The sequence below is a fragment of the Myiozetetes cayanensis genome, unplaced genomic scaffold (genome assembly GCF_022539395.1).
Source record: "Myiozetetes cayanensis isolate MyiCay16 unplaced genomic scaffold, myiCay2020 scf20-37, whole genome shotgun sequence".
Classification (NCBI taxonomy): domain Eukaryota; kingdom Metazoa; phylum Chordata; class Aves; order Passeriformes; family Tyrannidae; genus Myiozetetes; species Myiozetetes cayanensis.
The window spans coordinates 117,641-138,647 of record NW_026087412.1 but is presented as its reverse complement, the minus strand read 5'-3'; the positions used below and the strand labels follow the sequence as shown (position 1 = coordinate 138,647).

Below are 21,007 nucleotides of genomic sequence, written 5' to 3'. Positions count from 1 at the left end.
AATACTCCCTGTAAAACTCTGACCATATGTACAGGAGACCTAAGTTCCTGTATTCTGAATGCAAAGTGGCAATTGTCGTGGTGAAAGTTGTTACAGTGAGCCACTGCCTTTCTTTGGTAGAAAGATGACGGTGCTAGACCTGCCCCAGTCCATGGAGTGTGACAGGCATCCAGAGGGGCTCCTGTCCCAGTTCAGTGATGGATCAGCTGCTTCCTTCATCATGCTCCGTTGTATAAGAGTAGGGCATTCGTAGCAGGATGATGTTTGTCCTCTGCTTGAAGTTTACTGAATTGGTGACTAATACGTAGCACTGGGACTTTCCTACTTGCTGCTGTTTCCCCAGCTCTTAGACATGGGGAAATTTGCTGTAAGCTGAAGAGTTTGAGGTTGGCTGCTTTTCCCCAGCTCAGCTACTGCTGGTTTCACTTGCAGTGAGCCACCCACACAGCAGAAAGAACTATAATGAGGTGAGAAAGCACTAGACTGTGTTCTGGGGGTAGAATTTCCACATCTGGCTCAGGGTTATAACCACTCCCCAGTTCTTGTCTTGATACCGTAGAGTTGCTGTGAGGACCACAAATGCACTGGCCATGGAGGCAGTGCCTGTGGTGAGTAGCCAGCTGAGGTCTAGAGGAGCTGGCTCATACTGTGCTGCAAATGCTGACCAGTGCATGTGTCTGGGAGGCCCTGGGCTTGAAGGTTGTGCAGGGCAGTTTGCTGCTAGGTGGTCTGTCCCCTCTGCTGCCTGGCTGAGGTGCTCCAAAAGCACATAGTGTGCTCCTACACAACACGACAGGGGCAATGAAGCCATGATGTGCCTTGTTTCCTTCACTAGAGCAGGAATTAGGACCCACAGTTTGGCGTGTGCTGCCTATTTTGTGGCCTCATTCTGAGCTGTGCTGGGCCCCCTGCTACAGACAGCAGGGGTGTCCAGAAGCATCATGGATTCTTCCCACTTCTGGTCAAGTCACCTTTCTTGTTCCTATGACTTGAAAACCTTCAGCTGTGCTCCTATATTGGGTTTCCATAGCAAGATTTTGTAGCAGAGGGGGTCTACAGTGATGGCTTTTCTGAGAAGTAACCACCTTCTCACCTTTTCTTCTACAGACACTGTATACTGCTGCCAGTAACATGAGAAGTCACCAATTGTGTCAGGACTGTGTGTTCTGTGGTTTAGGGACACAGCCAGCCATCCCCTGCAGCTTGCTGTGTGCCGTGTGATCTCTTTGCTTTGCTTAAATGTGCTGCCACAGTCAGAGGTTGAAGACAGCTGGTGTGTTTCTCTCCCTGTAAGAGATACCAGAAGCCACCCGAGGCACACTCCACTGCTGCATCCAGCCCCAGGTGTGGAAGAGCTGCTGTGAAGCTTTGCAGCCAGGCACCGTAAGTGGGACATGCTGATTTTTGACAGCTCTGGTAAACTAAAGCTCCATTGGATCCAGGTGAGGCTCTTGCCATAAATAGCTATGTGGCAGCAGTAGAGCTCTGGTCTTGGTGCACCCTTGTTTGCAGAGATCTGGAGACAAACATGATAGATGTTGCTTCTAACAGGGTCAGGCTCTGCCAACGTGCATGAACAGAGAAAGGAGTTCTGCCAGCTCTGCTGACTCGGGTGAGCTCTGTGGGAATGCATGACAGCCTTGCTGACCTCGTGCAGAGATGTTTTGCATGGTGCAGGGAGTTGGGTTTGAGCCTGAACAGAGCTGTAGGTTTCTGTTCCAGATGGTCAGAGTGAGTTCACAGGCACAGTCATTCCTGTTTCTGTTTACCAGAATGTGTCTGGTGATTTCCTAAGAGAAGATACAAGCCTCTGTGCAATCTCCTCCATGCGTGCAAGACATACATAATCACAGCTCTGTGAAGGTAAGCTTTTTTTTCTCTGTCAGAAGCCAAAGTGATGTCCTCTTACTACAACCTTCATGCAGAATTCATGCAGGTTCAGACTTGATGGATATTGGGGAAAACAAGAGACTGAGCCCAGTGTTGGCAGCTACAGAAAACTGGCAAAGGCAGAAGGGAGGCAGGAGGGCAGGGTGCTGAGGTCTCTGCAGATGGCACTCAGCATTCCCCAGACTGAAAGCAATGCACTTCTCCCTCCCCTGCAGCATCCTGTGTCAGCTCACAGCCACCACCTGGGTAGCTTCGGTGTTTTTCAACCTGCTGCTTTGCTGACTAACACCTCCGCTTTCTGCCTGGCTCATTCATATTTTAGCCCATTTCCTGAGCTTTGAGGTGGTTTCTTCTGTTGCTTTCCCTTCCACTAGAACACTGTTACTCATATCTCAGCTGTTCTCCTGCTATTTTTCACCTATTGTAATGTATGATTATCTTCCTCCTAAATGTCACCAACCAGTAAAGGTGCCTTTGACCCTAGAGTTATGCCAGGTCTGTATCTTTGATGGTGCTGAGGATACTGGTTTAACTCCATTGTGACAGGAAGAAAATACAGAGGTAGTACTGCGTGTGGGGAGTTTTTTCCCCATATCATGAACTTGATAACTGCGAGTGTGACTAGTTCCCTCTCCTACAGAAAGGAATTGTCAGCTCTGATTGTTATTTTCTCTGCATGTATTCTTGCTGATAAATACCTACAGATACCTACCCTTCTTCCAGTCACAGCAAAATGTTTTTGGGTCATGAATAACTCTAGCAGAATCTACAAAGCCTTCCCTGGTGTGCCCTTCCCACTTGCTTCTTGGTGAATATTGCCACTGCAAGTTGGGCTGAGATTACACTTTTAGTGAGTTAAGTTTGAGAAAAACAGGCATTTAGGTGCAATGTATTTAAATTTATAAAGCTATTCGTCTTAGAGTGCCATCAGTGGTTTTGTTTTAAAAATTATCTCTAATATCAAATGCATATAATTGCATGGTTTAAAAGCAGTGTGGTTTGTGCCAGCCAGATTGTCACTCTTTAGGCTGATCACATACCTTTCCCTCCTTCCTCTGCATAAATAACAGTACTGGTACACCTTGGAGAGTCCTGTGTAATCAGGGAGTAAAAACTAGTCCACTGTCCTGGTCTGCTATCCTCACAACAGAAAGGTATTACTAACTGCCTAGGGAATGTCTAGCTTAGCTGCTCAGCCTCACTGACCCTATGCTGTCCCACACTGCACCCAACAGTGGTGACAATCTCCATGACCCACAGGCAGCATCAGCTAAGGCAAGTCTTTTCTAGAAGCTTGGGCCTGACGCTGTGCCTGTAAGTGATTCATAAAGCATACAGAAGGGAGAGCTAGTCTCTTATAGAGACTGCTCCAAAACACTGTGAGGAGTAGCTTCTGCACTAAGTCATGGGATCTTCTGTATGCATATCCTAACAGCACAACCAGCCCAGCTACCAGCAACTACCAGGAAAACATGGTCAAGAGCCACTTGCCCTGGACTGAAAGGTCTAAAACATCTGTTTTTCCCAGATGGGGAAAAAGAGTGGGTCATAGGCATGGAGGGCTGAATGTGGAGCCCCCTCATCCTTCACCCTGCTGCTTTGTGCCAGCTTTACTGCTGCAGTCTTCTTGGGTTATTCCAGCTCCTTGTTCTGTACCCTCCTACCACCACACTATGCTGTGTGTGCCAAATCCCTCCATAGTGCTGCTCATTTCCCTCTTGGCCGAGGACACAAGTGTGCATGGGCTCCTTGCAGCCCCTTTTAAGGTAGGTGTAGGTGAGTTGGCTGGACCTCCCTCAGTGTCAGCCTTGCAACCCACAGAGCCCCAGCCCAAACAAAAGCTGTAGGCATGAGGTACGGCAGGGGTGAGCCCCTCACCTGTGTAGGAGCCAGACCACATCACTGTCAGTCATCTGAGGATTGGTGGTGTTGCCCTGGTCCTGGGGCCATTTTGGGGATGGATGGAAGCTGAGCACAGTGGTGCTTGGCAGTCTCCAATGTGGCACATGCTGTGCTATGCAGTTTGGCTTAGCCCTCTAATACCATGACACTGATGCCTCCACTCTGCAAGGGTCTTATTCCACCAGCCCCTCTATGACCTTTTAGCTATGTGAGTTTTTATTGTCTCTCCCACCCTTTTCTCATGTAAGAGATCAGAGCAGTACAGTAATAAATATTGCGTGGGTGTTTGGACCTGAATTCATCACCTCCCCTCACCACATCCTTCTGTCAGCACAGTAATACTGATACAGTAGTGACGTCAATCCCCATTTATCGCTGTGTATTCCAACACACAACAGCCCTTGGTTGTTCACAAGTAGGCTTTGCTCTTAGTGCTGATGAGACCCCCCTTCACCCCAGCTCCTGCGCAAGTGGGGTCTGCAGTCACAGTAATGATTTAGCCAGGCCGGCCATGGAAGTGTTGGAGGGCTGAAATGCACAGGACAGGGCAGGTAATGTCCATGTTTCCACCAGTTTTCCCTGCTGCCAGTTTATTGCTGCTTGATATCTGCAACTTCACTGTAAATCTTTCTTATAGCTGACATACCCTTTGTGGCCTGCCTGTCATTGCTGTTGGCCTCTACTGAACAGCCAGAGCATTCCCCTGTCTCCCTATTGCTTCAGCTTTGTGATTAGATGACAGTGTATATTGATAAGGAATTTTTTCAAGAAGAGAGCTTGTTTGGGCATATAACTGGTGGACTGTGTCTTCCACTCTTTTTGAGCTTGGGTGTAGCAAAACTCATTTTCTCCTGCTTGGAAATATCCTCTTTTATTTTTTCTTTTTTACCGAAATTGAGTTTTTAATTAGTTTTGGTTTGGATTGTTTTGGGACTTTTTTGTGCGTTTTGTTTGTTTGCTTGTTTGCTTGGGGAGGGGGTTGTTTGCTTCTGTTTTTGGGTTTTGGAGGGTGTTTGTTTGTTTTGGGTTTTTTGTTTTGTTTTGTTTTTTGGAAGTTTTGTAAGTGCACACATTTCCTGAAAATACTTCAAATTGACAGCTTAAACTGCATCCCTCTTTGGCAGCTTATAGTATTGTATTTCTATATGCTTAACAAAAAATAATCTTCATAAATGTCTGTGTCTGTATTGATCCTATTTCCTATTCTCTAGTGTATTAAAACCTTGTAGCATCATTTATATATGCATATCTATATGAATGCTGATCAGTTCTATTGCTGTGGTCTTGCACACTGTGCCCTAGGATACTACAGAGTTAGCAGCAGTGGCACTCAGCAGCTGTACAATGCTTGATGTTTTATAAGAATTAAGTGACTATGTTTCAAGGCTGCGTGAAGCTGACTTGGAGTCCCCATTTCATAGACAGAGATGGTCTGAATGAGGTGGTAGAAAGGACTTTTCTAATGCCAGACTGGGAACAAGCTCCTACCTCTGCTCATTGCCCGTTGCCGTTCCTCCTTCCAGGTGAACAATCATGTGCTGACAGATGGAAGCAAATGGTAAGCGTGTAACAAATGGAGGGGTGTAGGAAAGGTGGGGATCTCCATCACAGACTGCGATTGAGGTTTGCAGGGGGCCTGACTGGAGGAAGCTTCAGAACAAGGGCAGCTGTACATCTCCATTGAAATAATGAGGTTTTTCAGAAACTGAAGTTCACAAAGACACTTCTGCAGAGCTGCAGCTTTCCCAGCTCGTCTGCCCATGTGTCGTCTGCCCATGTCTCGTCACAACCTGGAGCACATCCAGATCAGACGCAGCATTGACACTGTCTATGGTGCTCTCAGAGATTGCAGTCCTTTCCCACCACAATGAGGTTGGAGAACTCTGCAAGAGGAGGAGATAAGTGTTGTACTAATCTGTGGGCACTGGCAAGGGTAAGACATGGTAAAGTGAAGTCCCAAGTGAGGAAGTGTTGTCTCCTTGCTTTACCTATGTTAGCAGATCCTACTGCTTTTATTTTTATTTTTATTTTTCCACTGTGTTCTTATTCAGGAACCTCCCTTCTAGATTACAATGCTGTCTGTTAATCTCCATAAAACATCTTCCCAATGAGCTACTTGTGTTTCTTGCTTTGAATTTTCCCTGTTCAGTCCTTCCTGTCTCATTGGGTTGATGGTACTGCTCTCTGAGGAGTGGAAGGAAAGTAGGGGAGACACTTGAAAGAAACCATAGTCCACTAGGTAAAAGCAGCAGACCTTCCTTCATTGCTCTGTTCATTTAGGCAAGATTGGGGGTAAAACGAGGGAGGTACAGCAATCTCATGAATATAAAGTGGCAGAGGCCCTGCCAATTGGATTCTGAAACAAGTAGTGGCTCTGCCGACCTCTCTGAGGACCCAGCCCTTCCTTCCTTCCTCTGCTGAAGAAGAGGCAGCAAGTTGCCTTTCTTGGCCTTCCAGGGTGGCCAAGACTGTGGAGTATGACAGTCACAAAACAAAGTGATACCGAGATGGGCTCATAGTACAGCCAGTCTTGGCATGAGGTTGGATGAGCAGGTTTCAGATGGCAGGATAACAACACGTCTTCCTCAAAGGAATGGGGATTTGGAGCAGAGCAGTGGAAGGATGAGTGGGAGTACAAGGTGGGGTTAGACAGTGGGCTGTATCTCAGCGACCAGAAAGTGCACCCCCAGAAGTACTGGTAACAGCAAGACTTATTATACAGAGGAAACTTGGAGAGCTGGGACCAGAGGGGTCAAGAAAAGGTGTTTCCTTGAGGTGATGTACGATGCAGAAAGAAAGACTGGAGTGTGGGGGAAGAGAGTTTCTGTCCTGCCACTGGCAGCAGGTGAGGGAGGCTGGCAGGATGCCTGGGGCTCCTTGCTGAGCTGGAGCAGTGCTTCCTGGGCAGAATATGTTTGGCAGGAGAGGAGGGGCAACAGCCGCACCCTGCAACTGCTCCCACTGCAGGGCTGAGTGCTGCAGCCACTGAGAATGTCTGTGGCACCTCCAGAATGAGTCTCGCTGATCTGCTCTGGCACCTGGGGAGCACATCCCTGAGCTCACTCAGGGCTGCAGGGGCTTTCTGCTGGCTGCTAAATTTATTTGCTTTCATTATTTGAGTAAACCTGGGAAATTTTTTAACACCACAGATGTTCCCCACGTGGTAAAGGCCTCACTGGCTTCTCTCTGCTGAGTGACTGTTTGGGTGTTTGCTGCTGGTGGTAGAGGCAGCACAGGTACCCAAGGACCTGGATACCTGCAATCCCCCCATATCAGTACAGGCTGAGGGATAAATGGATCAAGAGCAGCCTTGCTGAGAAGGACTTGTGGGTGCTGGAGGACAAAAAGCTGGATATAAGCCATCCATGTGCACTGGTAGCCCAGAAACCACCTGTGTCCTGGGCTGCATCCCCAGCAGTGTGGACAGCAGGTTGAGGAAGGGGATTCTTCCCCTCTACTCTGCTCTTGTGAGACCCCCACCTGAAGTTCTGCCTGGAGCCCTGGGACTCCCAACATGAGAAGGAACATGGAGCAGCTGTACTGAGTCCAGAGGAGACCATGGAGGTGCTCCAAGGACTGGAGAGGCTACAGACAGGTTGAGAGAGCTGGAGTTGTTCAGCCCGGAGAAGAAAAGGTTCTAGGGAGTCCTTATTGCAGCCTTTCAGTATTTAAAGGGAGCTGGTAAGATACGGACAGAGTTTTTAGCAGAATCTGTTGTAATAGGACAAGGGGTGATGGTTTTAAATTAAAAGAGAGTACATCAGACTATGTGGCATGGCACCAAAGTGCACCAACACAGCTATTTCCTGCAGTCAGTGCTGTACATTGTTCTCTTTTGTGCCACCTGGGAGGTGGGGGTTTTTTCTGGTATGTCTTCCTGGAGTCCCTTAACTAAATATTTCATGTTTATTTAACCATGGGTAGTCCAGATCAATGACTTCTCACCAGCCTTGCTCATACAGATCTACAATGACCCTCAGACTCTTTTTGACTAATTCACTGCACAGATGTTTAACCCTCAGCAATGTCGCTTCTCATAGTGGCAAGCCATTTCTAGTTGCAGGAAACTAATTAATGAAAAAATGGGTTAGCACTTAACCCAAGAGCCTTTCCTCTTGCATGGATAGCCTAAGGCTGCAGTCACTGCTGCTTTCTCTGTGCACATGCTGGCAAGGAACAAGGATTTCGCTGACCTCACTTGTGGCCAGTTGGCAGGGCTGTTGGTCATCCCTTCCTTAGCCCGTGAAATAGATACATGACACAAGAGAGCTGAAATTACTCGCCTAAATAAAGGACTTTTAGACAATGAAAGCAAGATTACTTCTGCCTCAGCCTTCATTGTATTAGTAGATGTCTGAGCTGAGCTTTTAATTGATTGTGGGGGTTTTGTTTGTGTTTTTCTTTTTTTCTTCCTTCCCCCCCAGGCTATCCAGTCAGAACCAACATGAGGAACAAACGGTGGCTCCAGAATATTTCGTTCTTCCTTTTATTTCAATACAGTAAGTTCTCAGATATTTCTTCCAGGCTGTACACCTACAGGATTTATCTTGGTGACAATTGTTGCCAACTCTGATGAGATGTGCATGAGACAAGGTTGCCATGGGACAGCAAGTACAAGATAAGGTGGCAGGGGAGAGAGTTCCATGGGATAAGGAGTGGAGTACAGGCATAGGAAGGTGCACAACTGGGCAGAGCTCAGCCAGGCTGCAGACTGCTGTGGGGAGCAGCACCAGCAGGGAGAGTGCAGAGATAGTGCTTGGCTTGCACTGAAATGTCTCCTAGTGACATTAGAGTAGGATTTCCCCCACCAAAAAAAACCTTTGCTGTAGCAAAGATTCTGGTGGCCAAGACCACAGCTTATGGTTGCTGTTGGCAGGCCTGCCAGGGACAGTGGAGTGAACCTCTCCTGGCCTGAGCCCCTTAGCTCAGGACTGGACTGTGCAGAAGGTCACCCACCCTTTTTTGATGGTTCCTACCCACACTGCAAACTCCATATGACTCAGAGCTGACTCTCTGAACGGGTCAGCTGGACAGGAAAAGGCAGTGACAACCGTGTCTGCAGGGAAATTTACTATCTTACATGCTGCTTCTAGGCAGAGCATTGGACCTGCTCCACTTAAACCTAAGTTAACAGAAAAGATGCATTCAGAGTTATATCTTCCTGCCATATGGGACCATTGTGATGTTTGGTCTGAATGTTTTGTGATGCAAGCCAGGGAATTACTGTGTACTAATTTCAGTTTGGATCAATCTAGATCTTACTGTTAGAAGTATTTGAATTTTGTTTCTGAAGCTGTCAAGGACAGACATTTCATCCTAGATATAACTGTGTTTAGGACACTTAATTATTTCTTTCCCAGTAAAAAGTTGTCCTCTTAATTTTGTTAACAGGTTCTTGACTAGACACGCTTGCAGCTTACCAGCTACCTAGGAATGGTAGTGCATTTGACTAATTAACATAATAGCATAGAAGAATGCTAATTACTAATGCTAACAGCTTATTAGTACTTGCTGCCCTCTCTAAAGGAAAACAAGAGATTTCTAACCCCATTTTTGTAGGAGAGTAAAGTTAGGCTAAAGGAGAAAAACTATGTTGCTCAGGACTTTGGACCAAACAGTGCTTGGACCAGGACCCTCAGAAAAATCTATCCAGGGCTCAAAATGAAAAGAGAAAAATTAATGAAAATTTTAGAACAAAATTCTGAAGTCAGTGTGAAATGAAAAAGTCAAAATGAAAAAAAGTGACACCCATATCATTTGAATAATTTACAGTTTAAAAAAACATATGTACATCCTTGGGGCCTCTCTGTTGCAAATATCCCCAAATTTCTTCTGTCCCTATCCTAACTCTTTGGAGAAATGGGTCTTGTATACAACTCTGAGTACTGCCCTGAGCTCACATATGGAGAGCAGGGGGACTGGGAAGTAAATGTTGTGATGGGTTACATCAGCAAGGAAAAGTTGGACTTTGTTTTCCTTTGAACTTACCCTGGCCTAGAAGTAGGCTGCTCCCTCCACTGGACACCCCTACTGTGCATTGGGACTGTAAATGCAGAGACAGCTTGTTTATGGGGACAGTCACTTGATCTGGAGGGTGGAACAGGTGGTTTTGGTCCATCAGTGCACATGCTGCCTGCATTCCATGTTGTTGGTGGTTCTCTGCATACAGCTTCAGCTGTAAAATTGGGCATTGTGATTGTTGAGCATATTGTATCAGTCTGCTTTCATCATCTGCAAACAACACTGAATACAAAGCATGTTGCAAAGGGAAAGGAGGAAGCAGGGAGTGCAGCTTCTCTAACCGAACAAGCAGCAGAATGACAATGAGAGGAGAGCTTGCAGCATGATCAGCTTCAGAGGATTTGGGTGCCTGATGGCTGTGAAGTAACAACATATTCCCATGAGTCTGGGGGCAGCCCTGATGGTAGGGGAGGACCTATGCTTGATTTAATCATGGATGTTACAAACTTGAGTCTCATTCTAGCTGACAACAGTTTTATTCCCATCCAAAAGGGGTGATACTGTACATGTCAGAGATGAACAGTCACTGCAGGAGGCATGGTTTGCACCAGCATGGCATGCTGCGTATCCTGCAGGCCTTTCCTCACTTAGCCATTCCAAGGGTACTGGTGATAGTTTCAGTCAGTCCAGGGTGCTGTCAGGAAAGGATTCATCAATGCAGACACTTCTCATTGTGCTGCGTCTTCCCTGCCTTGAAATCCAGGGAGATAAGTGAAGTGTGTTATGCATAGGATGGTGCTTTTGTACAGCACATGTCGGATACTGATCTGTGAGCAGAGCTCCTGCAGAACAATTATAAGAGCATAAATGCTGCTTTGTGACCACTTTCAAATGATTTAATTTTCTTAATGACCAGTGTAAATTCTACAATTGCCTCTGAAGTTCTCTTTAGAAGTAAGTAATTAAATTGTGCCTATCAGAATGATTTACAGAAATTATAATAATTATAAATTTGCAATTTTTCTCCAAAATTTCGTGAAAAACATCAAACCTCTGGAGCTGGACATGAGACGTATTGATGCTGCAGGTATCATGCTGTAGCAAATAGATAGGCAATGAAAGAATTGCACATTTAAAAAAAAAGGTTGTATTTTCGTGAAGTGCCATGAAGATGTTATACAATAAAAACTAGACTAACAAAGAATAGTACTCAATTTAGGAAGTGGGATCATAAAAATGTTTGAATATGGTACTGCTTCTTGCTCGGGTATCATGCCTATTCTATGTGCCATATAAGTGAAGATCCTTGCCAAATAAGTGACTCTGCTGTAGTGAGTGTATGAGAAGGGACAGGGATAAATCTGAAAATTCAGTCACAATTAGAGCACTTTCTGATTTTGGCTGCCACAGTATTTTTAATAGATTTTTGTTTGACACTTACCTTGCTGTCAATGATTTGTCATCCTGTAGAGCTGGAACACATCTTACACCCCAAGACTAGAAATTTTTGTAAGGGCAGGAGGAGAGCTGTCACAGAGTGATCTGTTCCCTTCAGATTTAGTGAGAACCCTGGGACTGCATATGTTGATATGAAGTTCTGCTTGCTTTATCATGGAAGTTGATATTGTGTTTTGTCTTTCCAAATCTACAGCTGTGTGTGGTGAAAACCTCACTTGTTTTGTGGACTACGTACAGACCCTGTCCTGTATCTTGAGAAATGACTTGGGTGCTGGTTCATACAACCTCACTGCAACATGGTATGTCTTGGTAGGATGAGCAAAGTCCAGTTAGGAGGAACCTCTTCATGGCCATAGCACAATGGTGACTTTCTGTCCCCTTTGTTGGGTAGAAATCCTGTTCTTGCTGATATGCTGGTTTTTCACTTGGTATTTCACACTTCAGCTACCAACTGACTTCTCCCATAGCAAAGGACCCTTGGTTCCTGTCTCCACTGGCTGCTTTGCTGACTCCAGCTTCCTTAGCGTTGCCTGCTCTCTTGCCATGGGAATACCTTGCCCTTTGCTGCTGTTAACAGTGAATTTTCACCCATGTACATTGGCAGGGCTCATGCAGGTTGTTCAATCGCATATGGCTGCTGTTCTTCCCCAGCAAGGGAGTGGATGCATTCCTGGATTGTGCAGCCCTGAGGAGCATCTTTCATTTTGACAAATACTTTTCTACTTCTCTCAAAGATACTAAGCTGAGCAAATAGAAAGGGGAAAACATCTGTCAAAGTTAAAAGACAAATTATTATTTGAACATGTTGATTTTTTTTTTTTAATCAATTTCTATGCCTGATGGTTCAGCAACAAATTAATACAACTACAGCATGTGGTAGATGTGGACTTATCTCTTCTGGATTTTTTTAGGATTCCTGAGGAAGATCCAGAAAATACTATGGCTGTGTGCAGTCTCCTGGAATTGTCCAGGAACACCAGTCACACAGAGTACACATGCACTGTGGACATGACTGAACTCCTAGGAGATACCAAAGTCCAGGTGGAGGTTACAGAGGTAGCTGATAGACAGCAAGTGATTTCCAAAGACTTTTATTTGTCAGACAACAGTAAGTACAAAAATGGTGGATTTGATAAATGCTATCTGACTTTGTGCCAGGATAGTCTGGGCAAAGAGTGACCATGGCAGCAAGTAGTGGGGGCTACATTTGGTGTACACTCATTTACACAGAGCACTGTGCTCTTATTGCCACTATTATGCTTGAGGCTGAGCTTAGAGCTGGCTTAGTCCATGCCTTTCATAGAGAAATTCATGAAGCAGTAGGTGATAAATTTCCACTTAGACCAGTCTCATACCTAGATTATTATGCAGGAATTTGTTCTTGGCTGGATTCTAAAGGGCAAGAGGAATTGTTTTATTGCAAATGTCACCAATCATAGAATCCTTAAAATGGTTTGGGCTGAAGGAACCTTAAAGATCATGAAGTTCCAACACCATGCCACGGGCAGGGACACCTTCCATTAGAGCAGATTGCTCCAAGCCCTGTCCAACCCAGCCTTCAACACTTCCAGGGACGGGGCAGCCACAGCTTCTCTGGGCAATCTGTGCCTCACCACCCTCACAGCCAAGAATTTCTCCCCAATATACAATCTTACCCTGCTCTCTGTCAGTGTGAAGCCACTCCCTTTTGTCCTATCAGTACAAGCCCTTGTCAAAAGTCCTTTTCCAGTTCTCTTCTAATCTCAAAGAAGTTCCAGAAGGTTCTTGCAGTGGACATCTGACCTAGCATGACATTATTTTGGGTGGCACAAGGTGTCCCAGATGAAATGGATGTAGCAGTTCCCCTTTATGGGGCAATTCCTAATCATCTTTCCTGCATGACAGGAAGATTGAATGCAATCATGTAGCTGACTTGGAATGCTGATATGTTCTGGTTGTGTAGCAAACTGAAGAAAAGTGGTTAGTCAGGCAGATGAGTACTGTGCAGGCATATGAAAAGGATTTTTCTACTTGGATTCTTCTGAAATGAAACTTTACTTGAGAAGTGTTTTCTTTTTGACAAATGCCATAACATTTCAGGAAGCCCCCTTGACTCCACTGACAGACTACAGATTGGGCAGTAGTGCTTTGCATACCTCCTGAAGGTCCCCATCCAGAGGCATTGTAGCTCAGTGGTAGGCCCTGCTGGAGTTTTGCGTTACTGCTTTTCCATACATGAACATGCCCTGCAGGGATATAAAAGCTTGGGTTTTGGGCACTTAGGACAAAAGGAATTACGCTGAGTTTATGCAGTGTCCCCTTGCCCTCAGCTCTTCCTGATGCCTGTTACATTGAGGGGTATTTCCCCAATTTTTCAAGTGATCATGACCTCATTGAGTCCTCTTATGTCATGAGAAAAACAAGGTGCTCTACTTTTTACATCTGCCGGGAGTTATTATCCCCTCTACTATCTTCTCCTGCTCCTTAAGCAATGAGGAGGTTCAGAGACAGGCAGAAGGTATATTCAGTGAAAACCTGGGCCTGACTTCATTATGCTGCTCAAGTGTGAGGTTCTGTGCATGGCTGAGGGGCAGGAATGCTGTGGATGTTCTCCTGTATGAGGAAGGCCCACCTGTGCCAGGGCAGTTTTGCTCCCTACTCGCTCTGCATTGCTGATACCAAGCTGGGCCATCTTGTCTGTAGTAATGTTACAAAAGGTAACACCATCCTGTCTTCCAGTCAAACCACAGCCTCCATTCAACCTGACCACTTTGTTCTCAGAGGGTTACAATATTTCTTGGGAAACCACCTACCAGAAATCTCCCTTCCACTTTTTGAATGAGGAGCTGGAATATCAGCTGCGTTATAAGAGAAGAACCGATACCTGGGAGGTAAGTGAGATGTCAGTTTACCATCAAGTAGGATGTACCAGAAAAGAGGAGGCCAGCACAACCAGGATGGCAGCACTGGTGTGGAAGAAGTGTTTTCATGGTTTAGAAAAGATGTGTTTTTTCTGTTTGACTGGACTGAAAACAGGCAAACCCAAAAATGAATCAAGAAGCAGAATTTGTGTGAGAAGTACTAGTTCTATTCCACTAGTAAGGAGAGTGATAATTCATTTGATTCTCGTGCTGTGCTGTATGGAAGGCTCCCCAGTGGCCGCATGCAAGACCAGCCAGAGCATGGCCTTGAAGAAACAACATAAAAGCAGGGGAGGTTACTTTGCAGGGCTCCTCACTGTGCAGCAGTGAGGGGAAAGTGAGAACAGTCACTCTAATCCTGAGCGTTTGGTGTTTAATCATTCACAGACTCAGAAGACTAAAGCTGTTCATGAAGATAAACGGACACTGGTGATCCTACCATGGGAACTCCAGGTGAACACTGAGTACGAGTTCCAAGTGAGAGCCAGACCCCGGGAAGACAGTGGCTACCGTGGGTTTTGGAGTGAATGGAGTCTTCCACTGTCACTGAAAACCAGCCCTGCCGGTACATGCTAACTAGCTGTCCTTGCCCTTCCAGTTAGTCCAGTGTCAGAATGCTTTCAGAACTCTAATCAAATCTAAATAATCAGAACAAATTCTAAATAGTCTAGACAGGTATGTTAGCTTTCTTGCTGAGTACAGGAACCCCAGGCCTGGGCTGTCAGTATTGATGTTCTTCCCTGGAAAAGGATTTGGTGGGCTTGGCTGTAGGTTTGGGTGCCACAGCAAGAGTGTAGCCTCTAGCTTCAGTGTCAAATGTCCAGGGTCCTGCTTGAAGCTTTCAGAAATGAGGGAGATCTCCTTCTACTGGGGCTTAGTGTTGTCTTCAGCTGAGGGGAGGGAGATCCTGCTCTCAAGTCTGAGTTCTGGGTCTGGACTCTAATGGTTGGTCATGCTGGCCATGGGTTTTGTTTAGTAGCCACCACTCCGCAGCACCATTTCACAGTACCTTATGCACAGAAGTACACTGATGTTTATCGCCATGGAACAAAGGCTATGAAAACAGGGAGTCTTTGCTCCAAGAGCAGGGCAAGATGACTGCAGTCAATGTCAGCAGCATGCACTGAACTTCCCTGCTCTCATTTATCTGCAGCTCAAACTGAAATATTACAGGGTTTACATGGTGCTGTGGCAGCAGGGCCAAGCTCTATTTGCTCCGTTTCCAGATATCCAGAAGGGATTGGATCTTAAAGGTGCACCTTTTCACCACAGGTGGAGAGCAGCCACCAAGCAGTCAGTCAACACCATTTCTTCACATGTTTCTGACCAACTGCTCTCTTCACTTCATGGGTCATCTTTGAGGTGTCCCTAAACAAGGAGTCAGAAACACCAGTCTTTGTGGAAGAGCTGTCCTACCCCAAATTTTTTGGCTGTCTGTGTGTGGTGCAGCCAGGCCATGGGGCAGCTGATGCATTGCTTCTTTCATTGGTGCAGTCTCCTCTGAGCATTCTCGTTCAGACCTCATGTCTGGATACTGGGGCCCAGGTAACAGCCTCAATGTCCATATGAGAGAAATTGAGTAGGGGTAGAAATTGAGAGTGTCTCAGAATCATTTATGTTGGAAAAGACCTCCAAGATCATCAGGTCCAACCTGTGACTGATCATCATCTTGTCAACCAGAGCACATCCAGTCATTCCTTGAACACCTCCAGGGATGGTGACTCCCCTGGGCAGACCCTTCCAGTACCTGACAAGCCCTTGCATTGCAAATACCCTTTTTCTCCTCACCATCTCCTGCTTATTGACCAGAGGATAAATACAAGGTGAGCCTGAATGACCCTTCTCTTTCTTCAGCAGTAACACAAACAGCAGGCATGGGATGGCTGCTGCTGTTTGGTGTTGTTGTGTCAATCATGGCTTCAATCGCAACCTTTCTGGCCAAACAACAGAGGTAAGAATGCTTCAGGAAGCGTGAGTAAATGCTCTTATTCTATCTTGATAAAGATGGGGGTGTTCACAGGCAGACTTCTTTGTATGGGGAGCATGGGCTGCTATGGTCTTGTGAGGACCAGCCGGGTATGGTCTCTAGCTGATGTCCTGCTGGGAACGAGCTGCTTTTCTCTGGGGCTCTGCTGCCATTCAGCTGGCTGGGACAAGACAGTGGCAGATAGGGATGCAGCAAGGGCCACCCAGCCTCCTGAGCTGTTCTCCTGGTCTTGTCTGTGCTCTGCAGCTGCAAGATGGAGCAGTAGCCAGGACTGGCCTGCCCCTTTTCAACATAGGCCTCTCAATGCTGGCTGGGGGCTTCTCTTCCTTTTGGGGTGCTGACACAGAGGGCTGGGCTTGTGCAGCAACAGGGCTAGCACAGCCCGGGTCCACAAAAGAATTGCATAGGGCAGAGACCTGATGTGTAGACCACTAGCCAACTCAGCCTGAGGGGAAAATGCATTTCCAGCACTTGCTGTTTTTCCAGGAAGAAAAAAATTGGAATCTCTTTCCATAGCATGAATATATGTGTGTGCAAGTGCTGAGGTCTCACCTCCTGTGAGGTTCACAAGAAAGGCCATTAGATGGCTCTGGCAGCACAAGGCATCCTTGGATCCTCAGCCACTTGTTAACTCATGAGGCTGGGCAGGTGATTTCAGTTGCTTGAATGGATCTAGAGATGCCTTGCTTTGCATGGGTAACATGCTTAACACCAAAGCCTTTCTTTTTTTTCCTCTTCCAGCTTTTGGAAGAAGATGGCTTGCATCCCAGACCCTGCTCCCTTTTTCAAACCTCTTTACCTGGCGCATAACGGAGATTTCAAGGTATAATTGGGCTACATAAGAACGTGTGGAGTGGAGTGGAGCACATGACAAACTTACAGGCCATTGTGCTATCCTGGGCAAGGGATTCTCTTTAGGGCACTAGGAGGGGAAATCTATCTCAAAGGAATGCCAGAAGGCTCTAGATATAGGGACCAGGGCTCTCCAGTGTCTGTTCTGTGCCATGAAGACTTTTATATCATGTCTGTACTGCTTATTCTCTGTAGGTGCTGTCTCAGTGTATGAGCTGAGTTCATGTCATTTGTGAAGACTGGGATCCTGATGGGAGTCAAATACCCTGGGATTTTTCCAAAGCTCCAGTCCCATGGAGACATAAAGGCCATGGAACAGACTTAATTGTAAAGCCCAGATTTCCCACTCCAGGCTCTGATGTGACAAAAGCTCAACATTAAGCATTATACTTCTCTCTGAAGAGTCACTCATGTAGGCAACATTATGCATATTGTCCTGAAAGGATGTCCAGAGCTTTGGGGGGAAATCGCTGTGATAGTACAGTGGAGCTTGACTTCCTATGAAGGAATTGTCTTTGAGTAACTTTGCCTAGCCCTCCCAAATTGTCTTCTCACCAGCCAAACTTGCTTTTGTAACAAAATAGTTTGCAAAAGCTGCAGAGTTTTCTGGAGTCCTCAGGATGCAAAAGTAAAAGTACATTGAGCATCCATAAATAATTATTTTATTAAGCTGAAGAGCAGCTCACAGTCCTGTTATCAAACTGTAAAAGTGCTGGCATATGAGTGCAGATATCACTGCCTCTTTCTGAACAAGTTCCTGTTGTTACAGCAGAACTGATCAGAGACACTTCAGTGTCTGCTTTTTCTGTCTACTTTTTCTTAGACATTCTGGGAGATGGCCCTAATGATCTTCATGTACTTACTTTCCCACCGCTGCAAGGCTGATGTTTGTAATTAGGTTAAACAAGTAGTCTTGGAGGGGTGCTATTCAGCCTGAAGCCAGTAATGACTGTCTCCCTTCTTTCCTTCCTCTTTCAGGCCTGTTATGCCTTCCTATATCTGCACCAGAGGGGTACTTGCATCCTCTGGTGAGGCAGCTGGTACTAGTTGCTCTCAGGGGAAGGACCAGGTGGACCCAGTGTGTGAATTCCTGAGCGTCATGGGCTAGTGCTCACGGTTAAAATGAAAGCTCCCTGCTATACCAAGAGCCATGCTCCTCTAAGGTGAAGCCTTGGGCTTCTCTGTTCTGTAGGAATTATATTCTAGTTTCTACATAGGTTGTTCAGTGCTGCGGGGAAGGGAAGGAGTCTCAGTTGCTAAAGCTGAGTTACTTCCTAGGAAATTTGCAGATCAAAGCAGCAGTTGCTCACACAGCCACAGCACAAGATGCACAGGCAGGGGTATCAAGAGAATGTGGTGACATCACCAAAAAGTGAATGGACTTGTCATTTTTGGCCAACAAAAACCCAGTTGATGTAGGTCTTATTCAACTGCATCCTACCTGCATCAAAGAAACGCAGGTTTTGTTACGTTACGTCTTGTGAATAATGTTTGGAAATTACAGTAGTAATGCTCTGCTGACAGCACTCTTGGATTGGGTAGAAAGCAGCGAAAATGTTAGAGAAAAATTTGAAACATAGAAAGGAAAGCTAAGGAACGTTGTTGTATGTATGTGAGTTCTTAGGCTCATATGGAGTGGGAATTTGCAAAGAACTGTCAAGAGGGAATAAGAAATATTCTGCCCACTCAATTCTAAGAAAAGGATTTTCTACTGTTTCTCCAAAAACCCTTTTGCACCTCAGATGCCTTCCTGTCCATTATAGCTTTAATACTAAGTTCTCTTTAGCTTACATTAAAAATTAATTAAAATAGACTTAGTGCTTCCTGCTGTAATGAAGATTTTTCTCCCCATGCTCTCTGTCAGAGGGTAATAAACTCTGTCAAGCTGTTCTCTTCCCAAATATTTTGCTCATGTACAGTTATGCTGAGTGCAGTTTGGGACAGGGGGCCAGTAAGATTAAGGCAGTCTGACAGATGTGGCAGCACTCAGTCAGAAGCCTTCATAGTGTTTATGAAGTGCAGTGTTCTTACCTATTTTATACACAGCAGAAAGCAATACACTTAGAAGAGCCTTGACACAGCTCAGCCATTAGGTAAGTGGAAGACAGGGAGCAGAACCAAGTCTTGAGTCTGTGCTGTGCCTAGCCTCAGGACTGCAGAATCCTCAAGTAGGACTTGCTGGCATTCATTAGCGGGACATGTCTAAAATTTGCTTTGATCTGAATGTCTGATTCAGGGACTTCTTCAAAAGGAACATAAACTTTTACTGTTTTCTTAAACCAGAGAAATCCAGGAGTGCCTTTACTCTCAGATGTGACTGAAGGCAAGGGATGTGTGATGTAGGGAGAATACCTGGGACAGGGCACAGTGTGATGCTAATGGTGATACAGAAGGGCAAGATTCAATGTGTGGCACTCCTAATAATCTGAATAAGTATTGCAGGTGGTGGCTACAGTTCTGCGAGGACTCCAACCCCTGCCTACTGCTTCCTTCTTTTTACTGTGAAAGAAAAGGCTGTTCTGGTGCCTACAGCAGATCAGAGAAGCCTTGTCCTGACCCCATTCCCAGGAAACTGAGGCAGGGGAAGTGAGAGAGCAGGACTATGTGTGTGTTGGTTGCAAGTGCAATACACGGGGAGAAGCTGACCATCCTCCCCAAGAGAAGCAGTGTCCAGGATGAGAGGGTAGGGGCAGCTTAGTGGCTTGGCCTGGGACTTCAGGCTGATTGATGACAGAATGCTGCTATGGGCAGTGGCATCCTTTGCAACATAGAGAAAATTGCAAAGCCATGCAAACCTCTCAGAGCTAATTATTTTCGACTACTTCAGTCAGTTCTCCTGCAGCTGTGTCTGGTAATAACAGCATCTCCTACCCTGTTCTATTGGAGGAGTCAGTGCTTTTAGAGTTTGCCTCTAAAAGCATAAGAACTTTGGTCATTTTTGTGGAACCCCAAAACTTGTGATACTAACCTCTCTCTCCCGTTTGCCCTTTTCTGCAGAAGTGGGTTGGTGCATCCCATACGAAAATGACCTTTGATTTCTTTGAATGGGGAATAGTCCTTCCAGAAGTCCTCGAAGTTTACACCATGCATCCTTCCAACAGCACCTCACGGGAAGAGCTGCATGAGCTGAGAAAGAATCTGCCTTGCAAGACCTGTGTGTCTTGCCTGACTGCTCCAGGCCACGATAGCCAGTCCCTGTGGTCTAGTGTAAACAGCAGTGGTGGGACTGAGGAGCAGTCATACGGGCATTTGTCCATTGATACGGTTACTGTGGCTGATGAATTTACATCCTGTAACTGCCAGTGCAGCTGTAACCATGTGTATAGGGAACACGAGCATACCAATGAGGAAGATGATGGTACTGGAGGACCTGGTTACCCCAAGGTTAACATTGATGAGGAAGACAGAAAGATATCCCATGACTTGCATCTGGCTGACCTGAGCACGCAGGACAAAATACTTGCTTCAGGTTCCGTGTCCACAGACCACTTGAGGAGCACAAGTGTCCCAGCCCACCAGCAAGTAGAAAGGTCTTTAGAAGCAGGAGTGGGGAGCATCCTAGAAGCCCTTTGCTTGCAGCCTCTTCGGTGGGATTTGGAAAATCCAGGTTCTCTACCTTCTCCTGATGGTGACAGTGTTTCCTACAGTGAAGGCTCCTACGACTTCTTCCCTCACAGTACTAAGCCTGGTGACAGTTACCCTATGATCTGCATTGATTTGGACACTATTGACAGTGGCTTTGTAGACTCAGACTGTGGAAGTCCTCTTGACTGTGAATTTGGGCAAAACAGTCAGACCAACTGTGGGCCCATCTCTCTTGAGCAGGAGGGGCAGGACTTTCCACGGAGCTACGTCAAGCAGTGGGTCTCCTGTCGCTCTGACAGCCCTGTCAGTGGGACACAGGCGAACTGAAGACTTGATGTTGCTTGGTAGAGCGTGGGGCCTTTCCTTACTGTGCCAGGAGCAAAGTGTTAGCAAAATTCAGAAGAGAAACAGTTTACTTTGTGTAAGCTTTCTTGCCTACAACTGAAAACTGTTAGGTCCACAGAAATACATG

At 46.0% G+C, this 21,007-nt stretch overlaps 1 protein-coding gene across 12 annotated transcripts; it reads left to right on the top strand.

Annotated features, from left to right (window-relative positions):
• The first annotated feature begins 763 nt into the window (after window positions 1–763).
• Window positions 764–20,939, top strand: IL21R (interleukin 21 receptor). Of its 12 annotated transcripts, none has more exons than XM_050317327.1 (11): window positions 764–1,383; window positions 1,773–1,863; window positions 5,316–5,350; window positions 8,217–8,291; window positions 11,405–11,510; window positions 12,123–12,319; window positions 13,930–14,081; window positions 14,499–14,676; window positions 15,966–16,062; window positions 16,840–16,921; window positions 19,948–20,939. In XM_050317327.1, the coding sequence occupies exons 3-11, from the start codon at window positions 5,338–5,340 to the stop codon at window positions 20,860–20,862; spliced, it is 1,815 nt and encodes a 604-aa protein (XP_050173284.1). In that variant the 5' UTR covers window positions 764–1,383; window positions 1,773–1,863; window positions 5,316–5,337; the 3' UTR covers window positions 20,863–20,939. The 12 variants fall into 12 exon arrangements, with proteins under 12 accessions (XP_050173284.1, XP_050173283.1, XP_050173281.1 ...); XM_050317326.1 differs by having other exon boundaries at window positions 764–1,442; window positions 1,552–1,863; XM_050317324.1 differs by having other exon boundaries at window positions 764–1,612.
• The last annotated feature ends 68 nt before the right edge of the window (window positions 20,940–21,007 follow it).